Here is a 25,378-nt window from a genome sequence, read left to right as displayed (position 1 = left end):
CACTTACTATGATAATCTCTAGTTGCATCCATCTTGCTGCAAATGGCATTATTTCATTCTTTTTTATAGCTGAGTAATAGTCCATTGTATATATGTACCACATCTTCGTTATCCATTCATCTGTCGATGGACGTTTAGGTTGTTTCCCTGTCTTGGCTATTGTGAATAGTGCTGCTATGGACATAGGGGTGCGTGTATCTTTTTGAGTTATAGTTTTGTCTGGATATATGCCCAGGAGTGGGATTGCTGGATCATACGGTTATTCTATTTTTAGTTTTATGAGGAACCTCCATAGTGTTCTGCGTAGTGGCTGCACCAACTTACATTCCCACCAACAACGTATATAGGAGGGTTCCCTTTTCTAGGAGGTGCTGCTTTAAAGAACCCCTCAGCACAGGCTTGGTAGTGAACACAATCTCTGCATAACCAACGGTTAAAGCCACGGGTCGGAGTGAGGAGGTTGTGCCATAAGGGAGGGGCTACCATGTTAACTGTGCATTTATCTGGGGCTCTGGCCACCCCCAGGCAGGTGTTTAGAAATGGTATCTTGATACTGGATCTATTACTTGATGGTAAATGCCTCACTTTTTCCAGGCCCATCAGCATTGTGATGGTCTAAGACTGGGTTAAGGAATGAACAAGTGATGGAAGTTTTAATACAAGTGTCAAAATTTGGTGGTAGCATGCTTCACATCATGATTGTACAGTGGAAAAATTTCCGTGGATTAAGCAATCCACTCTCACACAACCCACTCAATCAGGGAATGAACTTGCCTTCTCAAATCAGGGATAAAATGTTCTTTTGAGTTTTCAGCCACAGCAATTTCTAGAAGGAAATTACTCAGGGAAACGTTCCCTAGGTAAGAGGGCTTGGGTTGGGTTTACACTGTCTCATTGGACTGTATCTTTCTCCTGCCACTTTCTGATTGACCGAGGATCTTTTGCAGCTCTAGTGCCTGATGTGACATTCCATACGCTAAGCTCTGGAAATTGCATCAGTCTGGCCTGGGTTCTCCTTTGGGAGGTGCTAGCATTCTTTTTTTTTTTTTTTTTTTTTAATATTTATTTATTTATTTGGCTGCACCGGGTCTTAGTTGCGGCATGTGGGCTCTTTTTTTTTTTTTTTTAATTTTTATTTATTTATTTATTTTTTGGCTGTGTTGGGTCTTCGTTTCTGTGCGAGGGCTTTCTCTAGTTGCGGCAAGCGGGGGCCACTCTTCATCGCGGTGCGCGGGCCTCTCACTGTCGCGGCCTCTCTTGTTGCGGAGCACAAGCTCCAGACGCGCAGGCTCAGTAGTTGTGGCTCACGGGCCTAGTTGCTCCGCGGCATGTGGGATCTTCCCAGACCAGGGCTCGAACCCGTGTCCCCTGCATTGGCAAGCATATTCTCAATCACTGCGCCACCAGGGAAGCCTGGCGTGCGGGCTCTTATTTGCAGCATGCGGGATCTGGTTCCCTGGCCAGAGATCGAACCCGGGCCCCCTGCATTGGGAGCACAGAGTCTTAACCACTGGACCACCAGGGAAGTCCTGGTGCCAGCATTCTTATCCTGGGAAACTAGCTCTAGGATCTCCCTGGCCTTGGGGACCCCATAGAAAGAGATTTCATAAATTCTGCATTCCCTCAGGATTTGATATAGAGCAGGGCAGCCCCAGTTTATGAAGGTTTAAGAACAACCAGATTTTCACAGAATTTGGGTAGGGGTCCAAACCTGGGAGGAGAAATCTTCAAACTAGCCCATGATTGTGGGAGCTGAAGATTTTTCGGCTCTGGTTTGGATGTCATGAGGGCTCTCTGGCTTCACTTGTACCAGGCAAAAGTCGAAGGATTGAGTGAGAAGGGGTTGGAATGATAAGCACACAGTCCTGATGGCTGTTGACAAGGATGCATTCCATGACACTTCCCCTCACCCTGACCTTCCTGCACTTTTGTATCCAGAGGCAAATCCTCCAGTATTCCCCAAAGAATATCTGTAATACAGGGAGCAAAGCAGAGGTGAAATTCACTGTGGAAAATTTGGATCTTGTCACTCTTCTTGATAGAGAAGGTGCAACTTGAAGTTACTTGTACAGTCAATACCCAAACCCTTGGGATAGCATCATCTGGAAAAAATCGAGCATATCAAGTAATGTTGTTCCAAGTTCTCCAACAAACTGAGGTGCAGTGACATAAAGCAAACATGAAAAATCCTGTTCGCGTGCTTTAGAAATTGCCAGTTTTATGCACTTTACCACATATTTTTGTCTTTATTTCATAATTACTTTTATATGTACAGCTGCGTCCTTTTTTAGATGTGGTCTGAGTGTTTTGCAATGATGCCTTAAAGAATTAGTAATTTGTATAGCATGAAGAAGGGAACTACAGGAATCTGTCACCAGTTTGTCCCCTAAACACAGTTTGTGGAGAGGAACATGCATGAGTGTTGCCGTGTGAAATGGCCAAGACTCTGCATGTGAGTCTTTGCATGAAAATAGAAGAACCCAGCTGCCCATTTGTTTAGTAATTCCAAACTAGGAAGATGGCTACATGCTACCGTTTGACTGAAATTACATTTTTTTTCATCTGTCCTTGATTTTTGTTTCTGAGTGCAAAACTGCGAGAATTTATCTTAATGCTAAAAATGTGTTGTTCGAGCCAAACTAGATTTAAGTTTTGGATTAATCTCACTCCCTAAGTTTAATCAGCAGCAGGCATTATATTTAGTCCTTGGCTAACATGAAAAGATGCAGGCAATGTGTTCTTCTCAGTGCTGCCGATACTGTGAGATAGTCTCTTTCACCTTCAGGCTTTAGGTGGAATATTTTATTGTGTGATTTTATGTTCCTTAATAGGGAGTATAGGTCTCTCCCAGGGATACATCCATAAACATCAATCACTGATGTTTTTAAGGTGTCCTTCGAACATTAAATAACCACCATGTGAACATCCTAGATTAAAGGAGAAACCCCAACAAGAACTTGATTGATATCAGGTATCCAGGATCTATCTTGGGGATCCACACCACTGATAGAAAAGGGAGTCCATCCTCTAGAGTATATTTCAGGCATAAAACATTAAATGAGAATTCATAAAAGGCATATTACTCATCTTAATTTGCTATACTAACAACCGGTGTTGAATGCAGCTTGCGGTATTCAGTGCTTACATAGGATAAGTAAAACCCTTACACAGATAAGATCTTAAACATGAAATATGATCATATAGCTCAGTGGTTCCAAGCACCCTCTCAGGGGTCAGACTGCCTAGAAAGGAAACTCTACTCCACCACATACTGGATGTGAACTCTTAGGTAAAGTTTCTTAACTTTTCTAGGGCTCAGTTTTCTCATCTGTAAAATGAGGCAAATATATAGAGATTTATGAGAATTAAATAAGTTAATAGGTATAAAGCGCCTAGCACGGTACTGGAACATTGTAATCACTCAAGTAATGGTAACTACTACTACTGTAATCATCATTTTCATGTTGCTATCATATCATACTGATCTTATTATTTATTACTATAATCCAGACAAAAATATTTGAACAATTTCTAGTTATTACATGACGCAATTATTACTGCATTTTACTCTATTTGAAATAAAAACTACACTAAGCAATGCAATGGGTAAGACTATAAGCCTACATATATATAAATATATATATATATGTCTATATTAATATAGACAGATCAAGTAGGCATAGATATAGGTATATAGATATACTATGATGCAGTGCTTTAGAAGGCCCGGTGCTTCCGACTCTTAAAATCAAAGAATTGCAGCATTTCTGATTTGGGTGGTACCTCAGAGACCATCTCCATTGGTCTACAGGAGAGAAGAGTGAGGCCCAACCAGGGTGAAGAGGGAAGGTCACACAGCAGAGGAGGAGCAGGGGCGGCAGGGGTGGTACCCAGGACAAGAGCTCCTGCCCCTGCCTCTCCCTACCCTGCCCTTTAAGATTCTTCAACATCTCTTTTTTGGGCTGGCTTTTTCCTAAGTCAGTTACACACACACACACACACACACACACACACACACACACACACACACACACACACACACACACACACACACACACACACACACACACACACACTGCAGCAGAAGAATGTCTCCCAGCATTCTAAGTACCTGTTTGGAAGATGACCCACTTGAAAACCGGGATCTCTCAAAATTTGTCTCTTGCCCCCAAAATTGATCTCGTTTCTTCCCATTTGGGTCTCTTCTGTATTCCTGTCGTCTCAGACAAGCCTGCAGAACAAAAAAAAGATGTTTCTTTGGTTTGGTCCACAACTAGCTTTGATAACTTTATGCTTAATTCCTATTGTGAGGAACATGCAGTGCAGGCGTCCATCTCTAAGTGTTCATCAATACCTTTTACCAGGTGTGAAGACACTCACCCAGGCATCACTCCCTCCTCCCTTTGCCCAAAATGCCAGGTCAAAAATATTAGCCACTGCCTTAATAAATTCAAACAACAGACATACTAAGAGGCGTTTTGTCAAGTACTTACCCAACAATTGCCTTCTTAAGGAAGTACCCAATACACTGCATTTACTTCTCTTTCTGTTCTCATTCTCTCTTTTTTAAATTGAAGTATAGTTGATTTACAATGTTGTGTTAGTTTCAGGTGTACAGCAAAGTAAATCAGTTATACAAACATATATATGTGTGTATGTATATACATATTCTTTTTCAGATTCTTTGCCCATATAGGTTATTACAAAATATTGAATATAGTCCCCTGTGCTATATAGTAGGTCCTTGTTGGTTATCTATTTTATATATAGTTGAGTGTATATGTTAATCCCAAACTCCTAACTTATCCCTCCCCCCTTTCCCCCTTTTTTTTTTTAAATGTGTAGTGATAGCAAGTTTTTTAAATTTATTTTATTTTTTTATTTGGCTGTGTTGGGTCTTCATTTCTGTGCGAGGGCTTTCTCTGATTGCAGCGAGCGGGGGCCACTCTTCATCGCGGTGCGTGGGCTTCTCACTGTCGCGGCCTCTCTTGTTGGGGAGCACGGGCTCCAGATGCGCAGGCTCAGTAGTTGTGGCTCACGGGCCCAGTTGCTCCGCGGCATGTGGGATCCTCCCAGACCAGGGCTCGAACCCGTGTCCCCTGCATTGGCAGGCAGATTCTCAACCACTGTGCCACCAGGGAAGCCCCCCCCTTTCCCCTTTGATAACCATAAGTTTGTTTTCTATGTCTGTGGGTCTGTTTCTGTATTGTATATAAGTTTATTGGTATCTTTTTTTAGATTCCACATATCAGTGATATCATGCTATTTGTCTTTCTCTATCTGGCTTAATTCACTTTCTTTCCTTTTTTTTTTTTTAATATTTATGTATTTATTTGGTTGCACTGGGTCTTAGTTATGGCTCCTTAGTTGCAGCTCACTGGCTTCTTAGTTGTGGCATGTGAACTCTTAGCTGTGGCATGCATGTGGGATCTAGTTCCCTGACCAGGGATCGAACCCGGGCCCCCTGCACTGGGAGTGTGGAGTCCTATCCACTGTGCCACCAGGGAAGTCCCTGGCTTAATTCACTTTCAACTGATATTTCAAATACTCCAAAATAGCAAAACTTCTTGCAGCATTTCTATAGATCCAATGACTGAACTCACCTTTGTCCTGCCAGGGCTAAATTGTCCACTGTAAAGAAATACAGTGTAAAGACAGACACTATTGTTCTAAACCAGGCCTGACATCTCCCTCTTCCTGCCTGTGTTGGGTAAGGAAAGATTCCTTCTCCATCTTTTTCCCTCTGTTAGAAAATGCATCTCCTTCCTTGATGTAGAAGGACTTGCCAGAATTTCACGGCCAAGGAGAAAGCCAATATTCTGCTACAAGGTTAAGAGTAGAAATGACCTGATATTAATAAAACATTTACCACTTGGACTTGGGAACAGTGAATCAGTTACCTGCAGCGAGTGGAATCCTGGATTCCCAAGAGAAAGGTGCTGTTTCACCCCACCTTGCTTGGAAAAGGAGCGCACTCCAAAATGGTGGGGGTTTTTTCCCCTTGGGTTTATTTTCAAAAACGATGCAACCCATTTTAATAATCCTGGATAGTGTTTGTTTTAATAAATAAGAAGTCCCCCCCGCCCAATACTGAATAGTAGTAACTATAATAAATAAGTTACACAGACACCAAATAATAGAATAAACCAAGGTAAAACTAAAGAGAGTCAGCTGGAGAGTTTAATGGAGTTCAACTAAATATGGGCCTCTTTTTTCTTATTCCTTTACGATGACTTCAGGTTGGAGCTCCCTGTTGAGGGGGGAGCTCTGGCCTGGAGTAGAGTATTGTTTCCTGGAGCCACAGATGTCTCTGTTATCCTAACCCACTTGTATTAAAGGCACGAGAAGAAAACGCTGATGGGCTGAAAGTGGAGGAGACTGTGTTAGCTATTGCACGCAGGACCGAGGCAGATTTGGTGGGATGAACAGAATTCCTGTGGGCGGAGTGTTTTTTGAAACTTCTCTCCAAGAATGCATGCAACTTAAGTATTTCTTTACCAAAAGGGGAGGAGGAATAGAATGGTTTGCAACCGTTGAAAACAAAAATGTTTTTCCCCTCTCATTCCTTATCCTTCCTCTCACAGAGGACCAGGAGAAGAAACCAGTGGCAAGGTAGGTACTTCCTAATTTTTATCTTGAAACAGCCAAGCAATCTTTCCGTGTAAATCAAACGTTAGCCCTCTCCAAGTTATTGCTTCGCTGAGAAGGAACACGGGCACGAGCCAAGTTCGGACTTCCCGTCCTAGAAACAGCAAGAACTTAGCCATACCTCCCCCCGCACCCCCGTCAGGGGCTAGTTTTCTTGTTATTTGTAAATGTGGATGATTTTTTTGTTGTTTTTGATGCTGATGTTGTTTCTGCTTGGAGGGTCCTGAAGGGACAGGGGCAGAGGCGCGTGAAATCCATAGGATGGGGAGAAGGAACAGATTTGTAATTCATCATCACCAGGGGCTCCCCTTACCCTGGAACTTTATTTCCCTTTCAATTTCACGTGTCTGGAGCTAGATTGCTATAAATAAGTTTCTGTTCATGTGACAAAACTGGCCGAGTCTTGAAACGGGAGGCTTCAAGTAACTTCTTCTTTTCTTCCTTCTGCGGAGAATCGGGGCTTCCTCCTTTCGCGTCGCGCCCCCTCGCCCCCCCGGGCCCATCCCTCTGACTGCAGCGCTCGCGGTCAGGCTGCCTTCTGTGCAGAAGCTACCGCTGTGGGGCAGAACACAGAACGTGCATCTGTGCCTGTGGGGGCTGACATGGGTTTTGTGACTCACCGTAACTCAATACGGGTAAACACGACAAACCACAGCTCCGCCACTTTCTAGCACTGTGACCTTGGGCAGGCTGACTAAGTCCATGGATTCTTACTTCCCTCATCTGTGAGAGGGAGATGTCTCTGTGCTGCAAGGTTGCTGGGAGAGCAGGAGGCACTGTTGGTAATATGCTTGGCAGAGTGACTGGCTCGCGGTGAGCGTTCAATAAAACTGTTCAATAAAACTCATCATCATGACCATCATCATCACCATCACCACCACCATCATCATCATCAGTCATCATCATCATCATCAGGCTTTAAGTGTTGCTTCCAATCCCATTTCTTGGTTTACTGCTTTTTCTAAAGTCAGCCTTTGCTAAATAATGTGATTCTGATCTTGGTTGTGGAAGAAAAAGACTTGAAGTTCATCCTTGTTTTTCTGAAGGCCTTCAGGCCTGCAGGCCTGAAGTTCATCCTTGTTTTTCTCCCCTGGAAGTAGACGTCTGTTTCCTAAGACTTCCCGTTCCCCCGGGCAGCCAACTGAGGGAGCTCCTGCTCCCAGTCACGCAGGGTCCCTCTGCAAACTGCTTTTTATTCAGAATTACAGCTTTCTGAACCCACAGGGATGCTCAAAGTTTCTTTTGTTCCCTTTATTACCAGCCCCATTCTTTTAGTCATCATCCGGGCTCCTGGTACCTTAAGAAGCCATGCACCACAGGGACACTTCCCAGCCTCATGGTTCTGGCCTAAAAAGCATTGTAGCATCGACATATATACACTACCGAATGTAAAATAGATGGCTAGTGGGAAGCGGCTGCATAGCACAGGGATATCAGCTCGGTGCTTTGCGATGACCTAGAGGGGTGGGATAGGGAGGGTGGGAGGGAGGCTCAAGAGGGAGGGGATATGGGGACATATGTATGTATGTGGCTGATTCACTCTGGTGTATGAGAGAAACTAACACAGTATTGTGAAGCAGTTATGCTCTAAAAAAGATTAAAAAAAAAAAAAAAAGCATTGTAACTATGACCCAACTCTACCTCTTCATCAGCAGTGGCCTCTGTCAAGGTTACTGTTACTTGAACTCTGTGAGTGTTTTGGGAAGTGGGACTTGCCTTCAGTTGCTTCTTTTTTTGTTGTTGTTTTTATGATCCAACATGCCTAACTCAGAGTTTGGGGTTTTAATTATCACTGGGGACATTATCGAAGTTCATTAGTTTTAAGAGGTTAAGAAATCAAAGGTGTAAAAGCAGTTTGACATGATATTCCCCTCGACTGAGTTTATTTTTCTGTCTGTGAAGAGCAGAGAAACACACGTCACAGGTCCCTCCCCATGACTCCTACGGGAGGGAAAGTTGAATTATATCCATTCCCTCAACCCCCTGAGTGGACAGTCCCCAAACTCTCGCCACCTGTTATAGTCACACATCACATCCTTGAACAAGTTTATATCATCATATTAGTTGTTTGATCTGCACTTGAAAGAATCAGAATGAATAAGTGACATAAAACAAAACCCATTTGAACACATTTGATAGTCTAGAAAATCATCTTGAAACTCCAAGTGTAATCTTTCTCTCTAGCTTTCAGTGGACATTAATGGCTAAATTTCCCCACAAGTTACATAAACACATTTGACGGAAAGAAAGGGAAAAAAAAGCTATGCAGCATGAACACCCTTGAAGACATATAGCCAAATTCTGAGATGTCGTATAATTATGTACTAGTTACCAGATTCTGAAATAGCATGTAATATGCCAAATAAATATCTCCTCTTGTTTTTTTCAAACGGGTCCCACCCAACCACCAAAAGGAGTAGCATCAAAATAATTCAGGGTGGGTTTAACCTTCCTCTCCTGCCACTAGCAGACAGACCTATAAAGTCACTGCTAATTTGGTACATACCAACCCATAGCATATTTTAGGCTATAGCAGGAATAGTGTATACAGGAGGTTTCTAAGGGCCTCAATTTGAGCCAGTTCATTAAAGGCAAGTCCAACACAGGAAGGCATATGTGGCAAATGTCTATGATTTGGGAGTCATATCTGGTTAGTAGGTCTTACACTATTTGTACACCCTGAAATAGGGCATCCCTTGCACATTGCTGGGCTGCTCGTGAAAGCTGGGATTTCCACGAGTGACCGGCCAAGCTCATCAATGGCCCAAGGTTTCAATATCCCTTCAGTGCGAACTCTACCTTAGTAAATTATCTAAATACACAAAGGTCGTATATGGACCAAGTTACTGAGGGGTCATTAAAGCCATGCAATTGATTCTTAAACCCCAACTTTAAATCTTTTCTGGAACAAGGCAAGGGACAGAGTCAATAATATAACTCATCACTGTTCCCGTCAAAGTAATAGTTTCTGTGGGTTTCTATATACTTAATTCGACAATCCTCAGAACATATTAAAGACAACCATATTTATTTTTGCAGACCTTGTGGTGAGTGGTTTTGAAAATGCTCAATGAAGGTGGATTTGACTTTGAGGATTAGTTACAAGTCAGCTGGATCTATGTCTGATAAACAGAGTTGGTGGTCAAGTTCGGTAATGCTGGCTTTCATCAATGACAAAGCATTCGGTTTGAAAGAGGAGAGTGAGACTCTGTCCCTGCCCTTAGGAAGCTGCGGTCCAGTTTGATAGGAAGACACACAAAAGACAATTTCAATACAATTTCATCAGCAATGAAAAAGAGGTATGAAAAGGGTGCTTTGGTATTGGACTGATGGAAACATTCTAAAATCAGATGATGGCGATGATGGCAAATTTGGTCAATTTAAACTTAAAACAGGTGAATTCTATGCTATGTAAATTATACCTCAATAAGGTGTTTTGTTTTTTTTTGTTTGTTTTTTAAAGAGGGTGCTATGGGAACACAGAGGTTCCTTTTAGTTCTAAGTTAAAACTATGGTCTTAGGGCTTCCCTGGTGTGCAGTGGTTAGGACTCCATGCTCCCAATGCAGGGGGGCCTGGGTTCGATCCCTGGTCAGGGAACTAGATCCTGCATGCCACAACTAAGAGTTCGCATGCCACAACTAAGGAGCTGATGAGCCACAACTAAAGGAGCCTGTGAGCTGCAACTAAAGGAGCCTGGCTGCCGCAACTAAGGCCCGGTGCAACCAAATAAATAAATATTAAAAAAACCAAACAAACAACTATGGTCTTCACCACCCTTGTCCAGAGAGTAAGGAAGAGGGAAGAGGAAGTTAGAGAAGTGGTCAAGGATTGGACTGGTCTTGCTGTGGTTCTTGGGTCTGGGACAAACCTCTACGTGAGAGGAAACAACCGAATTACATAGTTTGCATTTTACATAAATTTCAGTCTGAAAGGTGGCAAGGCTGGAGGCCGGGAGACCAGTTATGAGGACAGTGTAATAGTCTTGGAGCTAAACTATGGACGTTGGAACCAGGGCGATGGCCATAGGATGAGAAGGGAGGCACAAGCTCATGAGCTTTTAGGTAAACTTGGTAGGACTTGGTAGCTGGGGGATATGGGTGGTGAAGGAGTCAGGGAAGGCTTGGGTCACTGTCTTCAGAGAGGGGCTACAGAAGAGGATGGCAGGGGATGGACATATGGAGTCCAACTGTGGACACGCTGAATTCAATATGCCTGTGTGACACCCAGATGGAACCATCCGGCAAGCAGGTGTGCATGGGATTCTGACACTTTGAGAAGACACAGGATTACAAGTCATCAGTGTATGAGTGGCGGTTACAAACATAGGAGGGGATGAGATGGGCCACAGACATTGTGAATTAGGAGAAAATTGGGCTGATGGAAACCTGGGGGAATTAACCTGTGAGGGGTAGGGAGAGGAATGTGAGTGAAACAGGAGGAAAACCAGGAGAGTGCGATGTCAGAAAGCCAGAGAAGTAATGTTGCGAGAGGGAAAGAGTAATAGCGCCAAATGCAGGTAAAGCTTCAGAAAACAAAGACTAAAAAGGGTCTGCTGAATTTCGCTACTGACCTTAGCGAGCACCGTTTCAGGGGAGGTGAGGAGACCGCCAGGCTGCAGCAGGTGAGGGCATGAAATGGGATGGCGGGGCGGAGTGGAGACAGAAGTGTAGCTGACTGGGGACATCTGGAGACTGGAAAGTGCCAGGGCTGTGGCTAGAAAAGGACACATTGTCCACAGACAGCTTTGTTCTTTTGTTCTCAGTATGAGAGAGAGTTGAGCATGTTTGTGGGCTGAGCCAGTATTAAGAAGAGAAATTCCAAGGATGCAGATGAGAGGTCCATGGATGGAGAGGGGCTGGAGACAGAGGGGCATGGACCAAGATCTCAGGTCTGGCACCAGCAGGGAGAGTGTTCTTCACCCATCGAGACTTGAGGGCTGGACGGGCGCGCAGCCTGGGATAGAAGGCGATGAGCCGAGTGGCTCCCCACCTGACGGCCTCAGGTTCTTTGTTTGGTTTCACGTGTATGTAAAACAGGAAGAGACGGTCCTTGTTGAAAGTATGGGGATGGGAGGTTTGAAAAAAGTAAAGTTTAAACTGTGATAACGGAGGGAGCTAATGGACAAGAAAACATGTTGAAGTGAGTCATGCTCTCTTCCTCTCTTTCCCTCACTCCGCCTCCCCGTCTATCAGCAAGATGTCTGCGCTGCTTCTATTTCCTGGTTCGGGCTACTTCTCGCCGCCCCTGCTCCCACCACGCTGGTCTCTCCTAAATTTCTATCAGGTTCCTTACAAGTTTTTCTGCTGCTTCTCTTGCCCCTTTCGGTTGAACACAGCAGCCCGAGTGATCTTTAAAAAACGTAAAGCAGATCATACCACTGCCCTGCTTAAAATCATTCAGTAATTCTCACCGGGATAAGAATAAACTCCAAATACCAAGCTTTGTCCTGAGAGACTCGACACGATCTGGTCCTAGCTACCTCGTCCACACTCTGCCTTAGTGTTCCAGCCACTCTGGCCTTCGTTTGTTTCCTCCAGTGCTCCACGTTAGTTCCCCCCTCGGGGCCTCTGCGCTTGCTTCCTTTCTGCTCAGGATGCTCTGGCTGGCTCTTTCCCATCATTTACCTCCACGACCAAATGTTACTTCCTCAAAGAGGCTTCCCTGCCTGTGGAAAGCAGCATCACCCCACCCCTACTACCTCTGTTTTTATGTACCTCATTATATTTATCATATACATTATATTGTCTTACATATTACTTTACTTGTGTGTGTAGTTTGTTTCTCAATCCTAGAATAAGAACTCCGGGAGAGCAGGGACTTTGTTCAGGACATAGTAGGCACTTAATAAATATTTTTATTTATAAGGACGGTGTTGAAAGTGTCCTTATTAACAAGGACAGTGTTGAAAGCCCAAATGAAGTTAGAAAATAAAGCTGCAGTGGCTCCAAGCCACGCAGTTGTGCGGTTTTCTTTAGCAGAGACCATCAAATAATAAGATTGATTTTCTTACGTGCCTGTTCTAGAGACAGTTTCAAACAGGTATTTCCAAATGCAGGTAAAGCTTCAGAAAACACAGACTAAAAAGGTGTCTGCTGAATTTCGCTTTGGCAGAGGCATCTTTGTGGAGAGGAGAGGGTCCCCCAGTGTGACCAGTTTGGATGTTTACGTTCTTATTTATTTTGTAGAGACTCCCTCAACTTTACAGCCTTGGAGGTGGGCTGGCAAGTGTAGGAGGAAGTTGCTGGCTCCATTTCCAGGCCCAGAGCGAAGCTGTGCTACACAGGTGAAATCAGGTTACTGAGATCGCTCTGGTTTCCTTGGTGCCCCGGGAGGTTCAGTTATATTTGAGATTGCTAAGAAGGAGGAAAACCTGATGACGGCAGGCCTGTATTTTCCTTAGGGAGGGAGTGCTTTGGGATCCTCAGTGGAGGCTGAGGACCTGCCTGCTTGATTGGCGAGGGCTGACCTCCGGCCAGCGGGCTGAGTGACACTTTCTAACTGCTCCCAGAATCCCACAACCCAGCCTGGCAAGCTTGTCCTATGCCAGCTCTGGGTAATTACATCATGACTCTTCAGGCTCCCTGTCTGTTTTGTTTTTGCCTGTAAACACTGTAGCTAGGGTGACGAAGAGTTAGCTTATTGTAGAATGTGCTAACCACCTTTCTTCTGGCTGGAGGACAACAGGAAGGGCGTGTTATTTTATAAATGGTAGGGCGACCCGGTTAACTCCTTAATGTCTTTTTTCTTGGTTGCTGGTTTATCCAATTTAAGCCCTGATGTCATTGGTTGATAAGGTTTGTGTGCCAAGCTCTGTGCTAAATACTTGAAAAATGTTATTTCCATGACGATATTATAAGGTGGAGACTATTATCCCCATTGTACAGATGAGGAAACTGAGACGCAGAGAGGTAAAGTAGCTTTTCAAGGTCACACAGCTAGGAAGTGTGGGTTTTGGATTTTAGAAACCTATTACTGCTTATCATATACTGATACTGTAGCCTGAATTCTCTCCTAATACCGTAAGTGAAAGTAGAAGATAATTCTCATTTTCTGCCATTACCTGATATTCTGAGTCCGCCTTATGCTGCATGTCCCGCAGATATTGAACATCGCTGACGAACCTCTGCCTGTCCTTTGCTTCATGCAACATGATTCTTAATCCGTGACCTGCATATAAAAGATAAATAAATGTGCTGTGACATCATCCTTTGTTGCTTTGCCATATTTGGATTTCTCTTAGTATAATTGCTTTTATTCTCTTATTAATCTAATAGCTATTGTTGGAAAGGCACAGATGCTCCTTTCAGACTGAAAGGACTCTTTGTATGGGTGTCGATGCCTTTACAGCCCTCTTGTTCCTGACATAAATAATGCAGCCACTTTCATGGGCTGGCTTCAGTGAACCTGTTCTGGTTACTCATAGGGAGTTAGATTGGCAGACACCTGATTCAGAAGCAGTTCTAATGCACGACAAAAAAGAAAACCCAAGAACCTAGCTAACTTAGCAATGACCAAAGCTCTGAGCCCCTGGTAACTTAAATTCATTGACTCAACAAATGATCACACCCTTATTCCAACTCAGACACTCCGCTGGGCACTGGGGTATGGCAGTCGGCAAGATGACATGGCCCCGGCCTTCGTGCTGCTACCATCTAGCTTGGAAGACCGGCAGTGAATATTGCTGTTCCCCAGCCCCTTCAGACTCCACATGACTTTCTCACAAACTTGCTCCTCCTTCCGAGTTTTCTGAAGGAAATGTTGGCATCGACCAGCCAGCTGCCCGGCCAGTAACCTGGGCAGTTTTCTTCACACTTCCTTCTCCTGCCCCATCCGTATAAAAACCAAGTCCTGATGATTTTCTCCCCTGAGTATCCCTGGAATCCATCATGATTAGAGCATGGGCACTGGCGTGAGACTCTCTGGGTTCAAATCCCAAGTCTTTGAACATTGACAAGTGGACCCTGATGGTGATAAGTGCGATGGAGCAGAAATACAGGGTTCTCTGACAAAGTGTCATTGGGGGAGGGGGAGGCAAGGTTTTCCTTAGGAAATGACACTGGGTTTGCTAAGGAGTGAGCTGGGCCAGAAGTGGAACAGAGAGGATCTGGGACAGAAAGGACAGCAGGTACAGAGGCTTCAGGGCTTCAGGGGCTGGTGCAGCTGGAGCAGAGAGAGGAGAGAACTGTAACGGAAGGGCTGTAGGATAGGCAGGGGCTGGCTCACGAGGGGCCTTGGAGGTCGTGATTCAAAGAGTCATGTAAAGCCACTGGAAGGTTCCAATTGAGGGAGGACATGATTAGATCTACATGTTTAAAGGTCCCTCCAGGGAATTCCCTGGCAGTCCAGTGATTAGGACTCCCCGCTCTCACTGCCAAGGGCCCGGGTTCAATCCCTGGTTGGGGAACTAAGATCCCACAAGCTGCAGGGCACGGCCAAAAGAAAAAAAAGAAAAGGTCCCTCCAGCTGTAGTATAGAGACTGGATGGAGGGTGGGGGCAGTGGAGGAAGAATGGAAGTGGATGGGCCACTGGGGATATGTTAGACTAATCCAGATAAGGTGGTGCCCAGACGTGGGTCTCAACACTGGAGGGAGGGAGGAGGAGGTATTGAGCCTCTGGAAGTGCTAAGTACTGGTCTAAACATTTACACATATTAGCTCATGCAATCTTCACAGCCACACTGAGGCAAGAATTATATCTCTAGGGACTTCCCTGGTGGCACAGTGGTTAAGAATCCGCCTGCCAATGCAGGGGACACGGGTTCGAGCCCTGGTCCAGGAAGATCCCACGTGCCACGGAACAGCTAAGCCCGTGCGCCACAACTACTGAGCCTGCTTTCTAGAGCCTGCGAGCCACATCTACTGAGCCCGTGTGCCATAACTACTGAAGCCCGTGCGCCTAGAGCCCGTGCTCTGCAACAAGAGCAGCCACCGCAATGAGAAGCCCACGCACCGCAGCGAAGAGTAGCCCCGCTCGCCACAACTAGAGAAAGCCTGCGCGCAGCAAGGAAGACCCAACGCAGCCAAAAATTTAAAAAATAAAATAATAAAAAAAAAATTACATCTCTATTTTGCAGATGAGGAACCTGAGGCACAAAGGGATTAAGTAACTTGCCTAAGGTTACAGAACTGGTGGGTGCAAGTGTTGGGGTTTGAACCCAGAGAGTCTCACGCCCGTGCCCACGCTCTAATCATGATGGAATCAAGGGATACTCAGGAGAGGGAATCATCAGGAGTTGTTGATAATACGAATGGGATGGGAGATGGAGGCCCAGGTTACCGGCTTGGGCAGCTGGCTGATCGATGCCAACATTCCCTTCAGAAAACTCGCAGGGAAGAGCAAGTTTGTGAGAAGATAATGTGAACTTTGAAGGGGCTGCGGGACAGCAAATGGAGATGTTAAGTAAGCAGTTAGACGTAGGGCTCTGGAGCTGATTAGAGAAGAAAAGAATTGGGCATTGCTGGCATTTTGATGACAACTGAAGTCGAAGGCAGGATGGGTATTGAAAAAAGGAGGACGACCCAGGACAAAATTCTGAGGACCACTGGATTTTAAGAACAGGTAGGTAGCGGAAGAGGAGCTCTGGAAAGAAGCTGGAGAGGCAGGAGGAAAACTGAGAATCAGGTGGGTGCAGTTTCACAGATGCTGCCAAGTGCAAGCGTCAAGGAGGAGAATATTAATAACCTTGGTGAGAGCATTTAGTGGCGTGACAGGGCTGAAGACAGATTGCATTGAGTTGTGTAAATGAGAGGTAAGGATGTGGAAACGATGCTTTCAAGAAGTTTGTCTCTGACTGGTGTGGTCTAAATTTATGACCAAAACATTGAGTTAGTAAATGGCACTGTTCATAGTGAGTCTACTAGACCTCATCTATAAGGTCATCAAAGGGCCCACGCTATTCCTGCTTCTTGTCCAGTGAAGCTCTTTCATTTATTTCTACATATTTTTTTTACTGAGATATAACTGACATGTAACAATATATTAGTTTCAAGTGTACAATGATATTTGCATGTATTGCAAAAGGATCACCACAATAGGTCTAGTTAACATCCGTCAGCCCACATAATTACAATTTTTTTTCTTCTTGTGATGAGAACTTTTAAGATCTATTCTCTTAACAACTTTGTATACATGTATTTATTTATTTATTTATTTATTTTTAGCTGTGTTGGGTCTTCGTTTCTGTGCGAGGGCTTTCTCCAGTTGCGGCGAGCGGGGTCCACTGTTCATCGCGGTGCGCGGGCCTCTCACTATCGCGGCCTCTCTTGTTGCGGAGCACAGGCTCCAGACGCGCAGGCTCAGTAGTTGTGGCTCACAGGCCTAGTTGCTCCGCGGCATGTGGGATCCTCCCAGACCAGGGCTCGAACCCGTGTCCCACTGCATTGGCAGACAGATTCTCAACCACTGCGCCACCAGGGAAGCCCAACAACTTTGACATATACAGTATTATTAACTATAGTTACCATGCTGTACATTACATCCTCGGTACTTATTTATTTTATAACTAGAAGTTTGTCATTTTTAACTTCCTTCAGCCATTTCACCCACTTCCTACTCCATGCCCCTGGCAGCCACCAGTCTGTTCTCTGTATCTATGAGTTCGGTGTTTTGTTAGATTCCACATATGAGTGAGATCACATGGTATTTTGTCTTTCTCTGACTTATTTCACATAGCCCTCAAGGTCTATCATGTTGTCACAAATGCCAAGATTTCCTTCCTTTTTTTTATAGATGAATAATATTCCATTATATATATACACCACATTTTCTTTATACATTCATCCATTGATAGACACTTCAGTTGCTTCCATGTCTTGGCTATTGTAAATAATGCTGCAGTGAATATAGGGGTGCATATATCTTTTTGAGTTAGTGAATGTTTTCATTTCCTTTGGGTAAATACCCAGGAGTGAAACTGCTGTATCACACGTACTTCTATTTTTAATTTTTTGGAGGAAACTCCATTCTGTTTTCCGTAATGGCTGCACCAATTTACATTCCCACCAACAGTGCACAAGGGTTTCCTTTTCTCCACAACCTCACCATCACTTGTTATTTCTTATCGTTTTGATAAAAGCCATTCGAATAAGTGTGAGGTGATGTCTCATCGTGGTTTTGATTTGCATTTGCCTGATAATTAGTGATGTTGAACACCTTTTCATGTACCTGTTGGCCACCTGTATATCTTCTTTGGGAAAAAGTCTGTCCAGATCTTCTGCCCAGTTTTTAAATTGAGTTGTTTGTTTACTATTGAGTTCTTTATATATTTTGTATATTAACCCCTTATTAGATATATGATTTGCAAATATTTTCTCCCATTCTGTGGGTTGCTTTTTCATTTTGTTGATGGTTTCCTTTGCTGTGCAGAAGCTTTTTAGTTTGATGCAGTTCTACTTGTTGATTTTTGCTTTTGTTGCCTTTGCTTTTGATGTCACATTTAAAAAATCATTGCCAGGACCAGTATCACAGAACTTACTGCCTATGTGTTCTTCCAGGAGTTTTATGGTTTTATCTCTTATATTTAAGTCTTTAATCCATTTTGAGTTGATTTTTGTGTACAGTGTAAGATAGTGGTCCAGTTTCATTCTTTTGCATGTGGCTGTCCAGTTTTCCCAACACCATTTATTGAAGAGGCTGTCTTTTCCCCATTGTATATTCTTGATTCCTTTGTCATAAGTTAATTGACCATATATGCATAGGTTTATTTTGGATTCTCTATTCTGTTGCAGTCATCTGTGTGTCTGTTTTTCTTCCAATATCATACTATTTTGATTACTGTAGGTTTGTAATAATGTAAGTTTGAAATCAGGAAGCGTGATCTCTCCAGCTTGGTTCTTCTTTCCTACATATACTTTTTAGTGACAACCATGTGACAGGGCTGCTCTAGGTTCTGGGGAAACAGCAAGATAAGACAGACAACATCCCTGACCTCAAGTGTCTACATTCTATAGCTTTCTTTCCCTTTTCCGGTTTGTTTTTGTTTTTGTTTTCCATTTGTGCAGGTATCGGCAGAATCAGGTTGCACCTGACTCATGGTGACCCAATGTCTGGTCTGGTCACTATGAACTCTTGAAAGGTTTATCATGAGCCCCAAACAATATCATCTAAGAACTTGTTCTGGTCCCTTGGGGAATATTTTCTCTCAATTATAGAAGGTTGGTCTTTGTGAGTCAGAATCTAAAACTACAATCTGATAGGTAGTTCCACAGATGACACACAAAATCTAAATTTTGTCTCTGAGCATTTTAACAGTCATTTATGGAACCCTACTTTAAAAGACCCCTTTTAACTTTTCATGTGAATTTGTACCTGCATAGAATAAAGTTATGTTCCCACGCTTTTCAGAAAACGATGGTGTTATAACCGGCAGAAAGATGGACCCCTGCTGCTACTGTTGGAAAGAAAAACCTGTCTGAATGTTAATCAGGCAGAGAACATAAGGATTCATAATGAAAATATGTTAATGGTCACTAAAGGAGCACATCCCAGAGTCCACTTGGATGATACATTTTGGTTACAAAATTCACATCGAAAAGCCAGCTAATCTATCCTGGCTTTAATGTAGTATAATTTTAAGGAGGCTTCTAAATCAAGAGGCATGAAATCACTTTGTCTAAATAGGTAGGAAATAACACTATTTGAATTACTCCTTGCTAGGTTACCTCTGACTTCACAATCACCGACCAAATAAAAGACTTTAAAATTGCCTGCAAAAGTCTCTTTGCCCTCCCATAAACTCTCTATTATTGTACTCTACTATAAAATGAATATTTAGAAGCATCATGGTGCCACATTTAATCTCTTAAATATATCAGTGCTTTGTGGGATTAAACAAATACTCCAGGCCCTAAGGAAACAGATGATTAGAGACAGATCAAGGAGATGGTAGGTAGATCACCACAGTTTAGGCAAACATTCTCAAGTGTCACTTGAACTTCATACTATACTTCAGGTTTAAAAACGGACCAGGAGGAATAAGAAACGGAAATAACTATATGGAAATAAATCCACATGAGATCATGCTTAATTCGTGGATTTCAGCTTTGTGGGCTTCCTCAACCAGATGGCCATTTGAAGCCAAAAATTTTTTCTTAGCAAATACAGACAGGTGGAGGGGAGGAGAGTGATAATAAAATGTGGGCAGGGCACATGTTTCTAAAATAGCATTCTGTATTCTCTTCTGTTTCTCACCTTTGAACTGCTTTTCAATTTACTATCCACTCATAGTTATGCACGCTTCTGTTTTAAGCCTCTGGTGATAATGTGCCAATTTTGTGTTTTAGAAATCTACATAAGAAGCCATATTAAATGAGGGAGAGGGAGCAGGAGAGGAGAAGGCAGGAGGAGGCATGTGGGAAAGGAAGTCCTGCTTTGCTGAAAGTGAGAGTGAATGATTCGTCTTGGCCTCAAAATTCTACATATCTGTGAAATTTCAGGGAGGAATATTCTAAGAACTTTGTGACATATGTCTTCCTCTCTAGTGTACATTTCCCATGAATTCAAGCTGAATTTCCCTGACTAAGGAGAACAAAATCTGATTGCAGAACATATTTCTTTCAGTTCTCTAAAAAACAATCATATGCGCTGTCTTTCTGTTCTATGGCCACGTTTGTCAAAAGAATTGATTGGAAGGGAGTTCTTTTTATTAACAGTCAAGCGATTTCACTGTTTTCTTACGGTGTTCTCATATTAGAAATGTCGTTAAAGTGAATATTTTATTGGTTCAGTTATAAAGAAAAATGTAAATGTAAGCCCCTCTTTCGGCTGAGGGTTCCTTTGAACCAAAATCTAAATGCTTATATTTATACTTGACCATCAGGTTTATAAATTACCCCCCTTTCCATAACTGGGTGCTGGGAAGAAGCATTGCAGGAGACCTTATTCATCCTTTTACACAATTAATTAATCTGTAATGACAAAGATTACAGAATTTGTTTAGCTTTCAAAAATCTTAGAACTTTGAAAATCTGAACAAAAAATAAAGTCTTAAGAGTTTTAAAATCTTAACTTATAAAAATATTTTGAGTATAAGCAACAAAGATGAGTGATTTGGGCTCAATCTTCCTAACACTGCACTCCTGAGAGAATACTGTGACCAAAGAAAAAGACGGGGAATCGAGAGGGGTGAGGGTAGATGGTAGATTGGTTCCATCCAATTTGCTTAGGAAATCAGGAGGCGGGGTGGGAGGTGCTGTGCTATAAAGGGCTTATGAGAAAAGCTCTTTGGCGGTGACTCTTCATTTTATTGTGAAACCGTGAAAGAGCTGGGCGGGCATACACTGACCATCAAGCCCAAAAGAGAGACTCAACGTGTAATTCGGAAACTTTGGGGCTGGGCCGGTATGTCACAGGCTGGACAAGCAATTCGATGCTCTCAACAATATCAGTAATTTCGCACTCAGGAGCCGGAAAGGCCGTGATCCGTATACCTCTCCTGGACCTGCAGAAAAGGGTAGCCTGCGGGGAAGTTATGTACGTGAGGGGCCGCTGCCAGGGTGCAAATAAATGATCACAGAGCTCCTCAAACCTGTCTCTTTGAGGCAGAAAAATACGGGGGCTCTGGTCAGCCGGAAGGAGGGAGCGGCCAGGCTCCCAGGCTTCAGGCCCGATTTCCCTCCAGAATCGGAGAAGTCGCAAGGAGAGGTGGTCCCCCCCGCTCCTCCCCCGACTTCCTCGGAGGATCAGGAGCCGCACGGTCGGGGGCAGGGTTGGGGAGGGCCGGGCCGAGCCGGGCCGTTACCTTGCGGGTCAGTCTTTTACCCCTGCGAGGGGCTAAAGGGGCCGAGGGGCGGGGCAGGCGGACTGGTCCAGGGCGGAGGAGCCGCCCATCAATCGTGTGGCGGCCGTCCCTGTGGTCCTCTTCCTCCTCCTCGCTCTTCTTCCTTCCCTCTACCGGCCCCTCTTCCTCCTCCTTCCCGGAGGCGGCTTTTAGCGGCGGCAGCCGGGCTTTCTCGGGGCGGAGGCGGTGGGGGCGGCTGCCTGGCGTCCTTCCGTTTCCTTGGCAACCCGGCCTCCTCCCTCCTCGCGCGGGAGCTGGGTTCGGGGAGCGCGGCCGTGGGGGCGGGGTTGGGCTGAGGCCAGGCGGTCCCGAACCCGGACGTGGGCGCTGCGCCGGTTGCCTTGGGAACTAGTCGGGATGCGGTCGGGAAGGCAAAGCGGTGATGGCGGCGAGCAGGAGGAGGCGGATTGGCTTTGTCTTGAAGTCCAAAGCCCAGTCCAAAGCCCAGATATCGAGGCCTTCACTCCTGCCCCGACTCAGTGCTGTGCTTTACAAAGAATGAGATTAGAAAACGAGAGGGGAAAGTATTTTTAACTGAATAAAATAATATTAAAGGCAATACACTGATAGAGGGAAAGAGTGCAGCCCTGCAGTTTGAGCTGTGCAGGGGATCTCTGAAATATCTGATCCAACATTAAAAGGAAGAAATAAATAATTAAGGGAGGCGCCCCATCAGTGGCAGAAACGAGACAGGAACCCAGTTATATCTTGGTTATCAGTAATCTTGGCTGCCTTTCCCAAGGTAGGAGGTTCTTAGAGGCTTAGACTAGTGCCCACAGGTTTAGAAAGAAGGCACTGGAACCTGTGCTAGACACACCCTCTGCCAGGTTTATTTCTGTCTGTGGTTTTCACAGGCAAAGATGACTCTCTTTCATTTATTGTGCATATTTAGGCACTTGATAACTTGCCAACTGGTGTCAAGTTAGGGCATTTTTGACTGGGTAGAGAATAGGGAAAAAGGAGAATAGAAATTCTTGGACCTTTCATCAGTGCCCAGAATCCCCAGGTGTCTGTGGTTTGGTGTCTTCTCAGCAACCCCCAAACCCAGTTGACGTCCATGTCTCCTGCAGCATCACACCCTTCTTTCTATTCTTATCACCACCACCCTAGTTTTGGGCTGCACAACCTTTTAACTGGATTATTAGAAGGACCTCCTAACCACACCCTGGGCCCCTGTCTTCCACACCCTATCCCCACCATTTTCCCTGTTCCATAATCAGCATAGATCCAATGTCATTGGCCCCATGTTATGAAGCTCTCAAAATTCCTTACTCCCTGGGGAATGAAATCCCTTCCCCAGGGCTCACATTCTTGGTTTTCCTCATTCAGCACTTCTTCAATCATACTTCAGCCAGATGAGACTCTGTATTACACACTGAATATTACTCCCTGACTTTATATCAACTTCTAAGGCATATCCTGAGCCAGGCAGAGCCCAGATCAAATGTACTTAGGTGAAGTCTTTGTTTTGGGCACTTTGTCATCCAACCTTTATTAGTCCTTCAGTAATCCCTAGTACCTTTCCATCTCCAGTAGCCCAACCCACATTCTGTTCTTGTTCTCAGCTAGCTATTGAGTAATTCTTATTAAAGCATCAACTGATAATTGAAGCATTAACTGGTAAGTACTAACCTAAGACCTCTCTCCATGGTTTGTGCTTTTCAAAAGGAAATGCTTAAAAACGCAAAATCTTTAAGACGCACTGCATTGAAACTATAATAGTGAAATGGTAGGTAGAGAGTTTGCTCTGTTGGAGCTAGACCCCCTCAAATAAAAATAATTATAATGATTAATGATTAACAGAGAAGGAAGTTGAAACCCAGGTGAGATAGTCGAAGAGAAGTGACCTGCCCTAGGACACATGGTAAGTGGCAGACCAGGGCTCAAAAGCAGGGCTTCTGGACTTCCCTAGTGGTGCAGTGGTTAAGAATCCACCTGCCAATGCAGGGGACATGGGTTCGAGCCCTGGTCTGGGAAGATCCCACATGCCGCGGAGCAACTAAGCCCGTGCACCACAACTACTGAGCCTGCGCTCTAGAACCCGCGAGCCACAACTACTGAGCCCACGTGCCACAACTACTGAAGCCCGCGCACCTAGAGCCCATGCTCCGCAACAAGAGAAGCCACCGCAATGAGAAGCCCGCGCACCGCAACAAAGAGTAGCCCCCGCTCACCGCAACTAGAGAACGCCCGCACGCAGCAATGAAGACCCAACGCAGCCGAAAATAAATAAATTTATATATATAAAAAAAAGCGGGGCTTCCCATTCCCAAATCCCTGTTGTTACCTACTAGTAAGAAAAACACCTTGATACATATTGGACCCAGATTTTTCTCCTTCCACTTCAACATCTATATAAAATAATAGTTTCTACCTCAAAAGATTGCTGTGGGGATTCAATGAGACTGGACAAGTGAAGCACTTACCATCATACTTGGTATACAGGAAGCACTCAGTAATCAGTAGCTTTACTTTCTGAGGCATATTTTAAGATTTTATTTAATGCATATGTGTGTCAATCATATATTTTTGAAGATTTTTAAATAACAAGGTTTGGAGAAGTCACTTCATGTCTCAGTTTTAAACTCTTCTACATTTCAAGTGTTTCTGAAAATTAAGTTCTATGAAAAGCACCATGGTGCCCTTGAAAGAGGGTGAGAGTGCCAGAGGTCAGCCTGTAAAAAGGTACTGAGCAACTCCTGGTTCAGTGTTTAGTGAGTAAACTTGAGCTTGGCATGTAAATTACCAATAAGATTAGTTCTAGCCTTAAAGAGCAAAATGCCAAGAAAGTGAAATATTAAAGTGAGGAAGAAACATAATTCCTGGTTGGGGAAAGGATCCTACTCTTCATTGCTCTTTGCACGGTGTCCCTAATAGATGATAAATAAATTAAGGAAAAAACCCAACTTAAGTAGATAATAGATTCTAATGACTGAGATATTTGGTGTTTGCAAATAAGTATCAAGAAATTCTTCAGTTTCATCTAAGAGTTCTGCAAAGGGCAACTTCAAGTATAAAATTTCAGAAGTAGACTCTGTATTAGGTTTCGGAAATCACATGTTTTTAAAATTTATTTTTATTTTTGGCTGCGTTGGGTCTTCGTTGCTGCATGAGCGCTTTCTCTAGCTGTAGTGAGCTGGGGTTACTCTTTGTTGCGGTGCGCGGGCTTCTCATTGCGGTGGCTCCTCGTTGCAGAGCATGGGCTCTAGGCACGCAGGCTTCAGTAGTTGTGGCATGTGATGTGGGCTCAGTAGTTGTGGCATGTGGGCTCAGTAGTTGTGGTGCACGGTCTTAGTTGCTCCATGGCATGTGGGATCTTCCTGGACCAGGGCTCAAACCCGTGTCCCCTGCGTTGGCAGGAGGATTCTTAACCACTGTGCCACCAGGGAAGCCCTGGAAATCACAGTTTTGAGGGCAATGTGGAACTCATTACAAAGAGTAAGCTGTGCAGAGGGGTAGCTATGCTTTCTAAGCCTCCCAAGGGTTAGGCGCCTCGTGAGACCTGGCCCAGCTACTCACTTGATCTGGAACAACCCATGCTCTCTTTGTCCACTGAGTATTTCCTCTTCCTAAGAGAGAGTCTAACTAGGTCGCTCTGTCATTATCCAATCAGGAGCTCCCCTGATGGGCATAGAGCTTCAGGTCAAGTGGCCCCAGAAGGAGATGGGCTCCCTCATAAACAACATGGTCGTTTTTTTACCTGGGCCTCCCTGTGACTAACAGCCTTCTGTTCTCATCAGCTGAGGCCAACGAGGTGATGTTGCCTTCATTCAATGCACAAGCTATGTGCCATGGCAGATTGTTTACAGATAGAATCTCTAGGAGTGGCTTTCCTGAGAAGGGGACTGTGGGTACTGTAGTTCTCTAAAGCTTCATGGATTCTCCTCCAGAACCCCTCTCGGTAGGGAATTCATCTGATTAATTTAAAAAAATTTTTGAAAAAAAAAAAAAT

At 44.2% G+C, this 25,378-nt stretch overlaps 1 protein-coding gene and 1 long non-coding RNA gene across 5 annotated transcripts in view; one reads left to right on the top strand and one right to left on the bottom strand.

Annotated features, from left to right (window-relative positions):
• MARCHF10 (membrane associated ring-CH-type finger 10) overlaps positions 1 to 21,580 on the bottom strand; it is a 92,747-nt gene extending 71,167 nt beyond the window's left edge. For 3 of the 4 annotated variants that reach the window (XM_082443122.1, XM_082443121.1, XM_082443123.1), the window contains exons 1-2: positions 13,710 to 21,379; positions 4,112 to 4,231 (exon numbers count right to left, since the gene is read on the bottom strand). In XM_082443122.1, coding sequence (XP_082299248.1) covers positions 4,112 to 4,231; positions 13,710 to 13,799 — 210 coding nt within the window. In that variant the 5' untranslated portion in view covers positions 13,800 to 21,379. The other variant, XM_082443120.1, reaches the window with a different exon arrangement.
• LOC309650997 overlaps positions 5,152 to 25,378 on the top strand; it is a 70,028-nt gene continuing 49,801 nt past the window's right edge. Inside the window, exon 1 of the long non-coding RNA XR_014257874.1 lies at positions 5,152 to 6,612. This is a non-coding gene — a long non-coding RNA (uncharacterized lncRNA). The remainder of the gene's footprint in view (positions 6,613 to 25,378) is intronic.

The sequence above is a fragment of the Balaenoptera physalus genome (genome assembly GCF_965194825.1).
Source record: "Balaenoptera physalus genome assembly, chromosome: 20".
Lineage (NCBI taxonomy): Eukaryota > Metazoa > Chordata > Mammalia > Artiodactyla > Balaenopteridae > Balaenoptera > Balaenoptera physalus.
This window is presented reverse-complemented; position numbering and strand designations above follow the sequence as displayed.